Source organism: Drosophila takahashii, chromosome X, assembly GCF_030179915.1.
Source record: "Drosophila takahashii strain IR98-3 E-12201 chromosome X, DtakHiC1v2, whole genome shotgun sequence".
In the NCBI taxonomy this organism is placed as follows: Eukaryota; Metazoa; Arthropoda; class Insecta; order Diptera; family Drosophilidae; genus Drosophila; species Drosophila takahashii.
The window spans coordinates 4,403,667-4,419,891 of record NC_091683.1 but is presented as its reverse complement, the minus strand read 5'-3'; the positions used below and the strand labels follow the sequence as shown (position 1 = coordinate 4,419,891).

Genomic DNA, 16,225 nt, shown 5'->3' with positions numbered 1-16,225 from the left:
CTAAATATAATATGCTTACAACGAGTCTCGCGGGCGACGCAAAAAAAATTCAACGCATTCAACTGCCTTGGGCAGCGATGTGGGTTCCATGTTGCCATGTTTCCATGGTATTTGTGGTTGTGGTGGGCGGTGCTAGTGGGTGGTGGTGGGTGGAATGGGTTGGTTTGGTGGTTTCTCCTTCTTTTTTGTCGCATTCAGTTGTGTCAGCCCCAGCTGCGTGCGCCACAGATGTCAACCACAGTCCAATGTGTGATGGTGACGTCTGCCTGAGATCCTGCTCCTCTGGGACTTCCCCCCTCCCCCTCGGGACATCCTCCTTCGGGACTGACGCCAGTCGGTTTCCCCTCCACTTCCATTTCCATGACCTGATCCGGGGGATTCCCCTGCTCCTCCGTCGCTTCGCAGGCCGCGTACAACAACTATGCGGTCACGTAGTACTCCCGCTGCCGCTTTTGGCACTTCTCGCGGGCAATGTAGCACAGGGCGATCGTGATCAGGAGCACGATGGTCACGCCCATGCCAATGCTCACCCACATGATCTCCTCGTTGATTCCCACATACGAGCGGCCTGGAAAATGGGTAATGAATTTGGATTTTCATTGATTTAATTTGTGATTTTTTATATACTAAGAATTTTTATGAAAATTAAATAAATAAATTTTATATGAATTTAATATAAATTATATATGTATGTATATATTATAATTTAAATAATTTATTAATTATCCGAATTATTTCTGTATTTCGGTTTTTTTTCAGATTTTTATATCAAGCCATTTTGGCTGCATATAAGCTACTTCACGTTTTTTAGTTTTTCTATATATTTAATTAGATTGTTTTGCAGAAGAGTCTTTAAAAAAGAAATCTGTTAATATGTTGAATTTATTTATTATTATTCTTTTTAAAATATAGGCTTAAACTGCAAAATTAATATATTTATTGGAAACCTTTGTTTTTTTCCCTTTGCAATGCAAATGGATTGCTGCTCTTATCACTTTGTTTACACTTCGCTGGGCACAATTAAATTATTCAAATAGAGTGGGTTGTGATATTTAAGACTGCTTTAAGTGAAGATAATAGTAAAGGGAAAAATCCAAAAAATATATGAAAAACTCACCGTTGTAGTAGTGATTGGAGTAGCCGGCTTTGCCAGCCACTCGACCCGCTGGCATTTTGCGAAAAGTTCGGCCAACTAATAAATAAAAATGTGCGTTGCTTTTTTTCTCCTGTTTCACTCTTTTTCTTGGCTCGCTGGCCAGGAAAGTTTAACGAGTTATTTGTTGCTTTTGCAGCTATTTCGAATGTTTCTACTTGTTTTCTCCTTCGGCTTTTTCAATTTGTTTGCCCTTGTTTAATTACAATTTATGTGCTTTCGCCTGCATTCCGCAGTTGTCAAGGTCGTTGGGTGGCGCCAGCTTCCTGCTGAAAGGGAAAAAAAGTGAAAAGAAAATTGGGTTTTAAATAGGCTTCTCTTGGTTTTTTCTTGTAAGCTCAAATTTGAATTCTCGCGGCTAACTTGGTGTTTTGCAGCACTGCACCAGAGTGACCGTTTGAAAGGTATTTAGTATTATAATGAGAGAAGGCCACACTAATCAGCTGTCCTAAAAAGCGTAAACATTATTTGTTGCTTATTTTTAAATACTAAATTTAACGTTAAAAACCTTAAAATTAATTGTTTAAAAGTGTGCAATGGATAATTTGGAGTCTAGTGATATGAAAAACACCAACAAAGTGATGGAAAACAAGCAAATAGAACGTGAAATTAACAAAAACACCGGCAGCGCAACAGAAGAAGAAGAAGAAAAAGAAGCGGTTGTCTCCAATAAGAAAAAGAAGGTGGAGGAGGAGAAAGAGAAGGCGGAAGACAGCGCCAGCGAGAAAGAGACAGCGAAACAACAAAAGTGCCAGGACAAAAACACCTGTAGCTGCCGTAAGTCCATCTCTCTTACTCTTACTTCACCTTTGCATCCGTCTCTTTTCCTCTTAAACATAATATTTTACTTCAAACATTATATTGAAGAGATAAGATTCTTATCTTAAAAGCTTCCTATTACTCATTATATTACTATTTACTATCTGACTTCATTCTAATAATGGGGGTTTTATCGCTTTCAATTGAATAATGTTCTTTGTTTTCTGAAAATTGGGTTAGGAAAATATATAGTTCCATTTAGTAATGTATTACCTATTACTACGATTTGTTATGTATAGCATGATTGGCTAAAACATGTAATTCCTGAAAGTAATTAAGAAACCCTTTTAAATAGAAAGTTTATTTTTTTTAAAGGAATATATTGTGATATTTCAAGGGTTACTTAATTCCATTATTTTGCTATTAATCTGTTTAAATTGAGAACTGTAATAATAGAGAAATATCAATTTAAGAGTAACTACATCTGCAATTGACCATGTCAATCTAGAATCGATTGGGCAGAACCCTTTCCCCTCTCTTTTTATACAAAAAATCTGACCAAAGATAGTGTCCAGGCATTTAGCTCATTCGTATGCACCGATGGTTCGTGGCCAGCATCCATATCCTGGCGTATCCTGGCGTATCCTGGCATATCCTGGCACCCGTGATAGATTAAAGTTACGCCCAGGCACAAATCGCATGAAAACGCCACGCCCCTTTTCGCCCTTCTCCGTCTCTGCATCAGTTGCAAAAAGTTTCGCCCAAAAACACTTTGAAAAACCACCAACTATAAATCCCATATTAATAATTATAATTAAGGTTTTTAAGTTTTTCTATATTTTTTTTGAGTGAAGATCAAGCGATTTTACTTTATATTTTATTAATTAATTTTTTTTGAAATATTTCGTAATATTTATAATTACTACCCCAAAACCCCTTTAATTACTGGCCTATATTTTTCCAAACAATCTTAAATTTTTTATGAATGGTACCGGTATTTTTTGGAATATTTTTGCTTGCCACATTTTCTCGCAGTGCAGCAGCAAACACAACAGGAAACAGAGAGTCCTTGCGATTCCATAGCTGCACATTCACAAACTGCAACTGCAATCGAAATGAGTGCGAAGGTCGCTTTTGACCAGGCCCAAAAGCCCAAAACCCGTTAGTGAAGTGGCTTTAACTCGGTTTTCGACTTGAATAATTCATGGCAAAAAATGGCAGACAACGAATGCAATTTTGCTGCGAACTCACGTACCAAAAATTGGGCAAGAAGTTGCCTAGCGATAAGGGCGATAACTGAGTTATTTGCTTTCCCGCATTTTCCGGGGCGAACTTTAAGGAGAAAACTCCTTTGCAATAAAGCGAGGTAATGAAAATAAAGCGTTTCGGCCATAATTTAACCGCGCATTAAGTGCAGTTGACGTTGCCGGCGGCGTTTGGCTAATTGAAAAGCGCCAGCTGGCTATCTTCACTGCCTTAAACCCCCCTGATTAACTGGCAGCACAGGGGGATTCTTTTCTGGTTAGCTACCAGCTCATTAAGATGGCATATTTTTTCCACAGTATCTGCCTTTTTCTCGAGAAAGCCGGAAAACTTGCGAAAATATTTGTATACCTTATTGATTGCCAAATTATTCCCGTATGAAGACCCTTTTGTTATTTATTAAGCATTTCTATAGTTAGGCTTTGAAAAAAATATTTCTTATCTAAAAAATAGTTTGCTTGTATTATGGATATTTTTGTTTGTTAATGCAAACACAATTTAAATAGTAGTTGCATGTAATCGCATTTAAATTTATCTGGCGGAAATAAAAACTCGAGAGCTCGAAAGCTTTTGACCATGACACATTCAGCGGTTTAAGTGCCGAGTGCGAAAATTGAAAAACTTTAAGTGTTCATCCGGAAAATGGTCAATGGGAAAAAGGGGTGAAAATTGAAAATCACAAAACTGTTGAACAATACTTTCAAGTGCCTTTAAAAGGGTAAGTAATGCGTTTTAGAAATTTATAATATATTTTTAAATATCCCTTTTCTTTTTGCTCTAATTCAACAGCTCCCAAAAGCGCTTATTATTTGTTTAAGAATTTATTAAGCTTTCCGAAATAGTCGGAAATATCACAAATCAAACATAGTAATTAATTTTAAATTATGCAAATAATTTTCCCTGTGTGGCTCGGCCTTCCGCCCACTCACTCTCACCCACCCACTGCCATTTGATAGCGCAAATCATCAAGAACACAGAACACTGCACACGAAACGCATTCTCATGCTCCATTGTCAACGGAACCCTCGAGCGGTTCGCATTCGCCTAAGAAAAGATCTTGGAAATAATGTCCGAACGGCGTCGCCTTCGTATCTCCCCCTCCCTTGCAGCCCAACTGGAGGCGGAGCCGATCAAGGACCACCGACAGCTGCTGGAGTTCCGGGTGCGAAGCAAGGACATCGACTGGCGGCAATATGTCCAGCCCCTGGACACCGGAATCCGATCGGCAGCCGTTTATTTGGACCGCCAGGTGGACTACGTGGGCAGCCAAAGGCGACTGGTGAACGAGGATAATCGCAGGGAGCTGCTCGTCTGCCACGACATGATGGGCAATTACCTCGAGGATCGGTGGGTTTTTTCAATCTCTGTGTCTGTGGTACAAAGTTCTAATTGTTTCCATCCCCTGCAGGCACTTTCACAGCTCGGAAAAGTACGACGACTATCGATTCGTGCACTGGTCAGCCGTGGATTACTTCTGTTACTTCAGCCACGACTACGTGACCATTCCGCCCAGCGGTTGGCTGAACGCCGCCCATCGTCACGGCGTTCCGGTGGTGGGCACGTTCATCGTGGAGGCCGCTGGACTCCTGGACGACTTCCTGGCCAGCGAGGAGAGCGTTGGCAGGACCGTGGAGGCCCTAACCCGCCTCTGCGGGCACTTTGGCTTCGAGGGATGGCTGGTCAACGTGGAGGTCACCGTTCCCCCGCCCAAAATGCCCCATCTCTAGTGAGTACTTGTGTATCCCTTTAAAGTTCACCAGCCAACAGCTGTCGGTAGAAAGTAGGAAAGCAGGAAAGCAGGAAAGCAGGAAACAAATGTTTACATGAAAACCCCTTCATCTCTCTCGTTGCAAATGTGGCTCAAAAGCAAACTCAAGTCGCATATCAAGCGTCCAATTTATCAACAGCTTTGCCAATTCAATCGATCATAAGCTGTCGAAGATAAAACTGGCTGTTCTATTTTCACACCCGATGAAAGTTGATTTGTTGCACTTTACCCAAGTAGAAGAGGGAAAAACTTTCATGCACAAAAATGTATTCAGACTTGGGAATAGATTTTAATATATTTTGTAATAAGAAGAGATTTTTTATATTTCTTCAAGTTGCTTAAGGATTAATAATACTATTTGGAAAAGGACTTTGCACTAAATAACATCACTGATAAAGAAATGGAACACTAATCGAAATTATCTGAAAACATACTATGTTCCATTAATCAATTTAAAAATATTTGAATCAAAATATTAGATGTTCGTCATATTTTTTATACACTGTCAATATAAGAATTCATATTTAAATAATATAAAGAAGAAAAGGAATGCGAACATATTTAAATCAGGGATAATAATCTATATTTTTGATATAAAAAATTAATTTTATTTATATAAAATGTAATAATGGCTTTCCTATCAGCTATTTTATCATTAGTAACGAATATAAATTTGCCTTAACTTCCTGCTAATCCAATTATCCCCTTTCTACTTTCCCCAGCCGCTTTGTGCGGGAACTGACCGCCGCCACGGAGTCGCGCGTGCCCCACGGACGCGTCTTTTGGTACGACAGCGTCACGGACGAGGGCAAACTCCGCTGGCAGAATGAGCTCAACTCCCGCAATGTGGAGTTCTTCCGGCGCAGCCATGGAACCCTGATAAACTACGCCTGGGACGAGGGTCACCTGGAGCGGAGTGCTGAGCAGGCCAAAAGGGAGCAGTCGCCCCGGCATCGCGTCTTCATGGGACTGGATGTCTTCGGGCGGAGTCGCAAGGGCGGCTTCCAGAGTCTGGAGACCATGAAGCTTGTAGCGGACAACGGCTTCTCGGCCGGCATCTTTGCTCCTGGCTGGACCTTCGAGACGCTCAGTCGCTTCGGGTACAGTATCAAAAGCCCACTTGGCGATGACCAGACGAATTCGGCCTTCCTGGCCAGAAACGAGGCTTGGTGGTCGCGCATCTGGCCCACTCTGGCCACGCATCCCTACTGCCGGCTGCCCTTCTTCACGGACTTTTGCGTGGGCTCCGGACGAGCGAACTACGAGCGGGGATCCAGGACTTCTGGCGAGGATGCGGGGGCCTTCTTCAATCTGACGCGCCAGTCGCTGCAGCCTTCGGTGCCGCTGGACAGGAATGCAGTGCATCACTTCGACGAGGCCTTCTCCGGCGGCTCCTGCCTGCTGGTGACCAACTACGAGCGGGCCTTTCGTCTTTTCCTCACGGACTTCGAGTTGCCCCTTGGCGTTTTGCTCCTGAGCTATGCCTATAAAATCAATGGCGCGAATGTGGCCGCCAGCAACGTGGATTTGGTAGTGCGAGTGACTGCGCTGAATCGGAACGATTCGGAGCTCTATCTATTTTGCGGGGACTACCGTGGGGACATTGTGGCTCCGCAACGCTGCTATCTCTCGCCCCTCGAAAATCGCCTGCCCCGCGTCCATGCCAAAATGACGCAGGATAGCAAATCACGGGCGGCTGGCTGGCAGGTGCGTTACTATCTGGTCAAGTTCGATGGACCCGTGCGAGTGCAGGATATTGGGATCAAGTGCCAGCGGCCGGCGGAATCGCAGACGGAGACTCAGTTGGGCGCTGTTTATGTTGGGGCTCCGCCGCTGGAGAATTTAAGCGACACACGGATAGATATCCCAGTCTACGGCAGGAACTTGTGGAATGAACCGAGTGCTTAAATAAACCATTTCCCTTTTTTTTTTAATAATTTACAAGCTGTGTTCAAATACATATACCAATAATAACACCTCAAAAACGAGTTTTTCTTCTGTATTCCCAATTGTTAAGAACAAAATTTTAAAAACGTTACTAAATTAGTTCTTTATCTTTAAAAAAATATGTGGAATTAAGATAAGCGCTAGAAAAAAGGTCATAAAATTATTTTGCTTGTTTTTATTGCTACAAAATGTCTACCTTAATCTATAAAAAATTATTTAAATCATCTCTTCGGCTCAAACCATTATTTCTAGTGGCTCTTGCCATCGACAGTCATTTATCAAGGCCCATTCTTCCATTTGTGACGAACTCTGGCGGGTGACTCACGCATCCTGTTCCTCATTTGGCCCCCCGTTTTGCCAGAAATTGACTTGAATCGTTTAGTCACCGCTCCTGGCACTTGGCCACATCATTCAACCACACTTCACTTCACTTGGCTCCTCACCAGTGGCCCTCAAACTGCGCTTGGCTAGCTGCCAAGCAGTCTGGCCTTTAAAACGTGACTTTGAAACTGTGTTTTCGGACAGCTTTTCTTATGATTTGATGGGACTATTTCTATAAAATGTAGCCCAGCACTTGAAGAATCTTTTAAATATTTTTAAAGGCAAGGAGAGTGTATTAAATTAATACATACTTTTTTTTAAAATTTTATTTTATAACACAGCTAAATAAATATGTTTATAATTATCATTTCAAATGGTTTGATTTTCAGCTAATTGGTTCATTATGCTTAATGTTTATTTAACTCACAATTAATCATACCGATTAGCTTTTTTTCTAATTCATGCTAATGCATATAAATGGTCAAATTTTTCTTTTTCGTTGAATAAATAAAGCAGACTACTAACCAATGTGATATGTAAACGGTTTCTAATTTAAAATGCATATTTATTTTGGAGCAGTACGTGACCAACTGACCGCAAAATTTGCATTTAAATTTGCTGCAATTTGAACTCTAACACCTTTTGGGATCTAACGCCCACCTCCTCTCAACTTTTAACCTTGGCTGGGTAATTTTTTGACATTTTTAATGCAGATTTTTCAGACGGCACACGCTGTTGACATCATTTCTGTTTGCATGACAGCATCTGCCATCCCAATCCCCTCTACCCTTTTCTTTCGACTGTTTACCCAGTTTTATGCCATTTTATTTGTTTAGTTCTCCGCTTTCTGTTTAACTTTGGCTTTGGCCTTCCTCTTCAACGAAGGCTGCTTTGAATTTCCGCGCCTTTTTGGGCGCGCCGAAGCGGAAGTTGAAAAAAAGGGGGGCATTTCCGGCCGAGAGGGGTGCTAAGTCATCATCATGCTTGCTCCCTTTCATTGCGAATATTATCCTTCGCCCTCTTGCCATCCAGCTGTCAGCTTTTTGCAGAATTTATGTTCCACTGTTGCAATTAGCCACGCCCCTTAGCCCCCCGCCCCCATGACAGCGGGATAAAACCCCGCCACTGACCGCATTTCAAAGTGATTAATGTCATCAGGCGGAATGCATTGATTTAGCAGCTAAATTTGCAGATGGAAATATGATGCGAAATGGGAGAGGATAAAAACGAGATAGAATCTAGCCGCAAATTGGACAAATGATGTTGAGGCACTTAAAACAAATAGTCCCAGTTTCTAGAAATATTTTTTTGACGTAAAATTAATTTTTCCAAAAATATATTACTCATAACTAGCTCATAAGCATTTTATTATTAGCAATATTGCATGTTATTCGGAAAAAATACTATCCAGCCTTTCATAAAATGTTTATAATAGCTGTAACAATTTTATTAGCCAAATTCTTTTATTGAAAATTCAAAATCTAGAAATCAACTTGTTGTATAAAATACTTCATTAGGTTCTCTCAATTTCCTTCTTGTGCATTTCAAAAGCCTTTCAGTTGCAGAGCTCTGGATTCATCACTCCAAGGCCCCCAGAAGTGCCCCTTCCTTTTAAATTCTTCCAGTGGTCCAGTGGAGGAGGGGCTCATATTTAAGCAATTTATTGCAACACAAACCCAGAAAAAAATGGGGGAAAACCCAAACAAGCTTGGGGGCCTGACCTAGATACGGATTTTTCGGTGGGGTTTAGAGAGTGGAATTCCGGGACAGGTGCCCGTGCCCTGCCCTTTAATGTGGATTTTTGGGCTGGCATTTTATGCATTTAAATGGAAATGTAAAATGTAAATGTGAATGGAAATTGAAATTGAATATGCCAGCAGGTCGAGATGTGAATGTATCTGTCGGCCATTGTAGCTCGAAAATGCAATTTGCGGTTGCCCGGGGTCCTTTTGCTCTTTGCTCTCTGATTTAACCTGAATTGCAAATGAGCCGGAATGAAAGATCACCATCGGTGTTGATATATGCAAGCTTTTCTTTTACATATATTTAAACACATTTCAGCCTGATTTGTTTTTGTTCTTCTGTGGAAAGATTTATTATTCTTCATTTGTCTTTAATATTTATATTTTTTTCATCACTAATAAACTTTGTTTTTAAATGGGGATATACAAAAATACCATATTTTATTTAGGTACTCAAATTTCAATGAATTCTTTAGATTTTTGATAAATTTAAGGTTTTTATAGAAGGAATAAAACCGAAAAAAATCCAAAAAAAAAACTTGGAAAAAAATAAATAGTTTTTGATGAAAAATTGTGAAAATAGTATATGAGTTTTGGCCATTTTCCCTCCATGTGGCCACCAATTTAAGCCAAATTACTCAGCCTAATTGCCGTTTCCGGTTGCGGATTGAACGGAATTGTCGCCGGGCGAAATCAAATTAAAATCAAGTGTCTGGCGATATGCAATTTTAAATTACCTCCACGCACAGCAGCTGTGTCCCCGCCGCCCCCTCGAGTTGTCCTTCATTAATGTTGGCCAACACGCACACACTAATGAGTTCTTCGAGTTTCGCATCAGCATAAATGAAAGCCCACATTCATTCGGGGCGTGGCTTTAATTACCGCCTACTCACTCCGCCCTGCGGCAAAACGATCGGAATCGAGACCGCAGCCAAAACCCCAACAAAACCATGTCAAACTCATCAAATTCCAATAATAATAGATAAGGGAATCAGTTGGGAAAATGAAAGGATGGGCCGTTAGAAAAGACTAAAGGGACTATTTTTGTCCAAGCTACAGCAAAAAATTTATAATAAAAAATCAAATTTTTACCAAAAATCAAGATCCTGATTTTTCACCCAAAAAAAAGTAGTATTTCTATTAGTATTTTGGTAATAAAAATGGAAATAATGATCCAAATATGGAATGTTATACCTTGTAGAGCTCGTAATTTAATTCCCAATCGATTGTCATTTAAACCTGAAAATTTTTAATTTTTGCCATTTTTCGAAAAAAAAACATGATGGTACCCCTTATAAAAAAAGCGAAAATTGGGTTAAAATTTAATTTTCTCAAATCAGTCGCAAAGTGCACTGATATTAATTATAAGGTTGTAAGCTGCACAAAACAGTGCGCCTTTTTGATTTGGGACCGTTTTTGTCCAAGTTACAGCAAAAAATCTATAAAAAAATCAAATTTTTGTCAAAAATCAAGATCTTGATTTTTCACCCAAAATATGTAGTATTTACCATAGTATTATTTAGTATTATTAAATAATAGTCCAAATATGGAATGCCATACCTTTTTGAGCTCGTAATAAAATTCCAAATCGATCCCTTTTCCCTTCCTAGATTACTTGTTATTTGCATAAAAACTGTGTATATGTTCTTCAGTATGACGGATTTCCAGAACGCTGAGCTTGGCACCTAAGCCCTTCTGGCTGAAAGCCCATCAAGCTAAACAATCGCTGCTAAATTTGCTCCTGGCTTCGGTTAATGGGTTTCAATTTGGCCGCAACGCCACTCGGCTCAACATAATTTGGGTCAAAATGGTTTTTGCGTTTTGGCTTCTGGCTTCTGGCCTCGTGGCTTTCTGGCCTTTAGAGTCATGCATCAAGTGTTGGACAGGACATAATGCGAATGTATGTATGTGCATTTATTGCCATGTTCGCAAACACACGGTCTTCAATTTTCATTAGGCACCACTGATTAAAGTCCTCAGTTTCCCATTCACATTCACATTCAGATCCATTTCAATCGATGATGGCAGAGCGAGTAATAGATTTCCGCTGTGGCCACAAATCCACTGGCGAATTTATTGGGAAATTGGGCGAAAATGCGATTTAATGCAAGGCCAGGCCGTCTTTCTGCCCATTTTTACCCGATTTTCTCAGACTTTCTCCGATTCTTCGCAGGCAGCAGAGCGTCAAATCCTTGAGGCCCGAGCTCGAGCTTCTTTTTTTCCCCAGGATGTGTGCGTGGCGCCTCATAACTTTTCCACATGGCCAGCACAAAAAAAAAGAACAACAAACAAACAAACAAAACAGCACGAGACCAAAAAAATATTTCGGCCCTTTATTTGGTTTTTGCCATTTACTCCTCAAGCCTGTTATTTTCTGTTTGCCTTTTTCTAAGCAGAGCAAAAAAAACAGGGGAAAATTTGTGAAAATGCAATTGTAGATGGCTTACAAATAGAAATATTCTCTAATGAAAACTAAAACATTGCAAAGGTTACAAATTGTTATTTAATTAATTTATAATTTTGCTGTGTTTATTAATACCTATCAAAATGTAGAAGAAATTTTTCAATTCTGACTATTTATTAAAAATTTATGAGCAAATAATAAAAAACAAGCAGTCTAAACTGTTTCTTTGCTTCTTTTCGCTGAGTAATGGGTAAATGATAGTCGATATACTCTTTTATTCTTGTTTAAAAACAAAACTCCCTGTTCAAATCAATAATAACAGGATATTAAAGGGGATTTCTGGAGGATTTCCCTGTACACAGAAACAGAAACCCATTTCTCTTGTTTGCCGTCGCCGATTTGGCTAAACATTCATTATTTCGCTTTTGGTGTGACGACCATCCGTCTGGAATCCATCCGCCATATCCGTATCCTTCGTATCCTCTGCATATCCTCCGGATCTGCCGACTATTGAGCAATATATATACACATATTTTGCCGACGCTGAGCAATTGTTTGCGTTTTCGCATTCCACTCGCCAATCAGTTGGGCAAACAGCAGGCATCGAAGGACGAAGGACGCAGGACCAAGGGGCTATTATGGCTGGCAAAAGCGGATGGAAAATGCAACAGGCATAGCACCTTGGATTTGGAAGACATTGTGATTGTGTTTGCTAAACAGCAGGGCAAGTTCGCTATAGAACAAATTTTATTGATGCTTGGAAAACCATTAGGACTTCGATTTTATGGCAGCTTAACCTTGAAATAAAACATTTTCCATTTATTTTTGCTATTAGAACATCATTTGGTATTTGGATCTTCCGTTCACCTACCCAAAATAAAATATTCGTCCTTAATTTTCGAAATTCTCTATTGGTTTGGGATTCATGGAGAATTTCTTTTAAGCTTTTACAAATATTCCTTTAATGTAGTATATTTACCTTACTTAAAAAAATGTATTTCAGCGTAGAACCTTTTTTCTAATATATTCCATTAAGCCTTTTATTTTTTGTGTTCCTTTAAAACTACCGACAATGCATTTGCTTTTCCAGTTCGAGTCAAACTCAAACTCAAACTGATTGCAAGCAGCTCAACGTCACTCAATAACATGTCATTTATCAGGCTGACAAAGAGTCTTAACTGCAGGGGAAATATCACCCGCCAATCGCACTCACCCCCCTTCGCCACCCATGAATCTACGACTTTTCCGTGAAGATTTTCTTTTCACTCCCTCGCCATTTTTTGTCCTTTTCCTAAATTGCTTGAGTTGATTAGCAAATTCAAATACTCTAACTTTATTAAACCCTTTTTAATGGCCTTCATTAAAATATATGTAACGTAGTGGAGGTAAAGTAAATATATTCTTGATAAAACATATTCTTTACCTTATATCTTGAAATAGTCCTCTTATAGTTGAAATACTCCACTTCTGCAATCTTATATATATTTTAAGCGTTTTATACCAACCCTTTCTTAATTTTAATGGCCCCATCAATTAATTTAACCATCTTAACTGCGGACAAACTTGTTGGCCAAGTGATTTGCAGTCAAAAGGATGTCGCCGTCGCACAGTTTGAGCAGCACTTTGACGTCACTCGCTGTCCTTGTTGTTTGGCTATAAAAAGAAAACATCATCGGGCCAAGTTTTGCCAGCGCGAAAATGATGTGAAGTTTTGTCCGCCCTCCCACTTGGCTTTCCCATTTTCCCCAGACTTTGTGTTGATGAGAAAGGGCAGGGAAAACACACATATACACAGGGAAAAAAATAGGACAAAAAGGAAAAGAAAATTAAAAAAAAGGAAATATATTACAATTAACTTATAAAATAATATTTTGTATAAAATAGTTAGTTAATAAATTTAAAATGTTTTATAATTTAATTATTGCCCATTTTTTAACGACTACTTCTATATTTTCTGTGCACGCGTAGAGTTTGTTTATTATAATGGGTTTGTTGTTTACGAGACACGCACTTTTTCATAATAGAAAACTAAAGTTGACTGCTGGCATTTTTTTCGGGGACGCTGACTGAAACTGAAACCGTAACTGAAACGTGGCCATAAATAAGGGCTCAAAGTCTGGTCTGGTCTGGCCTATCAGTGTGTATCCTGTATGTCCTGGCAGCGGTTTCGACGTGACCGAGTCCTTTTCCATGTGGCAGCGACATATGCAAAAGGCCGCATAAATCACGGCATCCTTTTGGCCCGAAAGGAAAGGAAAGGGCGGAAAGCGGCGGAATCACAGCCTGACACTGACTAACTGTCAGGCACCGATGCCAGGACATTGTTGCCAGGATATCTTGCCACTTGCCAACTGCCAGTCGTGGACAAGGTCAAAGGGGTCCCAGCCAGCTGGATTCCCCAGAAAAGATGGCTAAAATGGGGCCAACCGGAAGTTGAAGGTCATCGGGGCAATGCAAGTGCAACCGGAAGGATAATCCTGCATTTATGGTTAGTCCGCTGGGAATTCCAGAAGGGGCTCTTAATTTAAGTTAAATATGTACTTAATCTTACGCAGAAATTTTGGTTATACTTATGGGAATTTTTTAAACCTATAATTCCTTTCACTTTTCAATTATTTTTCCCATTTAATCTGATTCGATATTTTATTTCACTTCACAATTATTTTTTCCAATTTAATTTGGTTAAGTTAATCTGAGGGAGCTATTTCTGTAATCTGAATAATATTTCTTACTACAATTATATCAGTCAGCCTTTATTTTTTAAAATTTCCCCACCTGAAACTGCAGAAATTAATCCAAATTCTGTGTGATTGAGGCAACAGACCAAATTGATTTCTCTGTTTAATCGCTTAACGCAATTAAAGCATAAGTATGTGTGTGTGCCGGGCCATGTTTTTCGAAGGACCTTTCCAATCGAAGGCCCTTTCCGACTGCCAATCACCTGTTCGATGTGCCATCTCGAGTGACATTTTGCGGGTATGTGCGTTGAATAAAATATATAATTTGGCCAACGCCCACATTTCAATGCCGACAATGCACTTTTCCTCACTTTTCCTCTCGCTGTCTGTTTCAATTAAAATTTCGCAGGGAAACCCAGTGAAAAGTAGGCTATGGCGGGGTAAGAAAAATAGAAAAAGTAATGATTTTCGCCAGCCAAAAATGAAACAAAACTTTTTAAGTGACATTTGCCAGCTCAGCGGCGCTTTTCCACCACCCCTCTCCTCCCCCCGCGTATTTCCTTAAATTATTTGCAACTTTTGGCAAAAGTTGCTGAGCGAACCTCGCTGCTGTCTGCCGGAAAATGCTGGAAAATGCTCAGAGAATTGCCAGGAACAGGACGCGAATTTCCAGCACTTCCACCTAAGCAAAATTATTTTTAGGGGTTGCCCCTATCCGTTTCCTTTTCGAAAATTTTGAAATTTCGTCGCATTGTGTTTTAATTAACTTTCCAACTCGCATATGTGTGTGTGTTTGTTTGTGGGAAAATTGCATTACCTCGTTCCCCGAACGCCATTTTCATCCTCTTAACAGAGATGCCAAAGAAATTAGCTTAGTAAAATAAGCTAAACATGCTAAGTTAATATTTATGTTCAATCAGTTTTCAATATCAAAATAAAAATAATTTTTTACAAATATAAAATAAAGATATTGTTTAAATGAAAGTATTAAAAGTACTAAAAATGTTTTATGGTATTTTTATAAACAATTAAATAATATACACCCAATAAAATATAAACAACTTATGTATTATATTCTATGATTTTCCGTTTCTAATTTTATATCGACCAATCTTTTTGGAATGCATGAGATTATTCCTACAAGGATTTATGAATTTAGTTATATTCATTTTTAGGATCTGCTCGAACCGCCATCCCTGTCTCGAAAATAGTTTTATTTCATTCGATGCTTGTGTACCGGAATCACAGATAACATTTATGCCCCATGTCAGCTCATGATAACTGGCCAGTAAGTTCCCAGCGGGACTGGATAATAATGGTCGTTGTAGGGGGGCTGAGCACCCGGAGAACCCAAAATTAATTAGACAGATCCTACAATGAATGTGGTGGCAGTGAGCTGCATTGCGAACTTTGGGAGACGGGGACTTGGCCAGAACCAAAAGCAAAGCCAACAAAACAAACAAATGGCCAGGGAAAGTTGCAAATGTCACACCACCAACCATTGCAGTGAATTATGCGGTAGTTTGGCAAGTGAATTATGAATTCTGAATGGAAAACTTGCAGCAAGAGCTTAACTAAATGTGAGGATTACTTACAAAAGAACAATAATTCCTGGATACGTGTTGGGGAACAGACTTTAAAGTGGGATTGATTTTTTAGGGGTGCCCAAGAGAAATCTTAGGAAATGAGACAGTTGACTAATGATATATTTTATGTGCAAGTGGCAAACAAATTATAAAATCTAAAAAAAGAAATGCTTCTTTTAAGCACTGTCATTTGTTTGTTGAAACAGAGACCCTCCAAAATAATTGCCCTTCACTTTTTTTTCTTTAGGGGAACTTGAGTAAAGAACTCCACTCGGGAGTGCAACTAAAGAACTGCCAAAAAGGACGCTCGACAAACAATTAGCAGCCAAATGAATTGTAAGACTTGCGATGTGGCGATGGCAGGGAAAAAGTTTCGTTCGAAAGGGGGTAACTTTTACGGAATTTTCTAGGGATTTTCCTGAAGTAAGCAAGTCTGCTGCACAGAACAAAAAATCGATTAGGAATAAGGTCATTGTTTGATGGAGCAGGAGCGTTTTCCTGACCCACATGAGACTCTAGGGAGTCGGGGGGATAGTTAAGTTAGTGAAGCAAATACAACCGTCTTGTCGCAGTACCAAAATTGAACTCTTTATTCTTACTTCGT

At 39.6% G+C, this 16,225-nt stretch overlaps 2 protein-coding genes across 4 annotated transcripts in view; one reads left to right on the top strand and one right to left on the bottom strand.

Annotated features, from left to right (window-relative positions):
• Positions 1 to 270: 270 nt before the first annotated feature.
• LOC108068142 (uncharacterized) overlaps positions 271 to 16,225 on the bottom strand; it is a 29,093-nt gene continuing 13,138 nt past the window's right edge. For 2 of the 3 annotated variants that reach the window (XM_017157554.3, XM_070218467.1), the window contains exons 2-3: positions 1,118 to 1,422; positions 271 to 568 (exon numbers count right to left, since the gene is read on the bottom strand). In XM_017157554.3, the coding sequence (XP_017013043.1) occupies positions 420 to 568; positions 1,118 to 1,172 (204 nt within the window). In that variant the 5' untranslated portion in view covers positions 1,173 to 1,422 and the 3' untranslated portion in view covers positions 271 to 419. The remainder of the gene's footprint in view (positions 569 to 1,117; positions 1,423 to 16,225) is intronic. The other variant, XM_070218468.1, reaches the window with a different exon arrangement.
• ENGase (cytosolic endo-beta-N-acetylglucosaminidase) lies at positions 1,589 to 6,931 on the top strand. The gene is made up of 4 exons (XM_017157553.3): positions 1,589 to 1,930; positions 4,285 to 4,522; positions 4,584 to 4,901; positions 5,666 to 6,931. The coding sequence occupies exons 1-4, from the start codon at positions 1,690 to 1,692 to the stop codon at positions 6,849 to 6,851; spliced, it is 1,983 nt and encodes a 660-aa protein (XP_017013042.2). The 5' UTR covers positions 1,589 to 1,689; the 3' UTR covers positions 6,852 to 6,931.

Bases quoted from the DNA above. Each gene is read 5' to 3' on its own strand.
- ENGase (XM_017157553.3), top strand. From the start codon at position 1,690: ATGGATAATTTGGAGTCTAGTGATATGAAAAACACCAACAAAGTGATG. The intron at 1,931-4,284 runs GTAAGTCCATCT...CCTCCCTTGCAG, and splicing joins CAAAAACACCTGTAGCTGCC to CCCAACTGGAGGCGGAGCCG. The intron at 4,902-5,665 runs GTGAGTACTTGT...TACTTTCCCCAG, and splicing joins CCCAAAATGCCCCATCTCTA to CCGCTTTGTGCGGGAACTGA.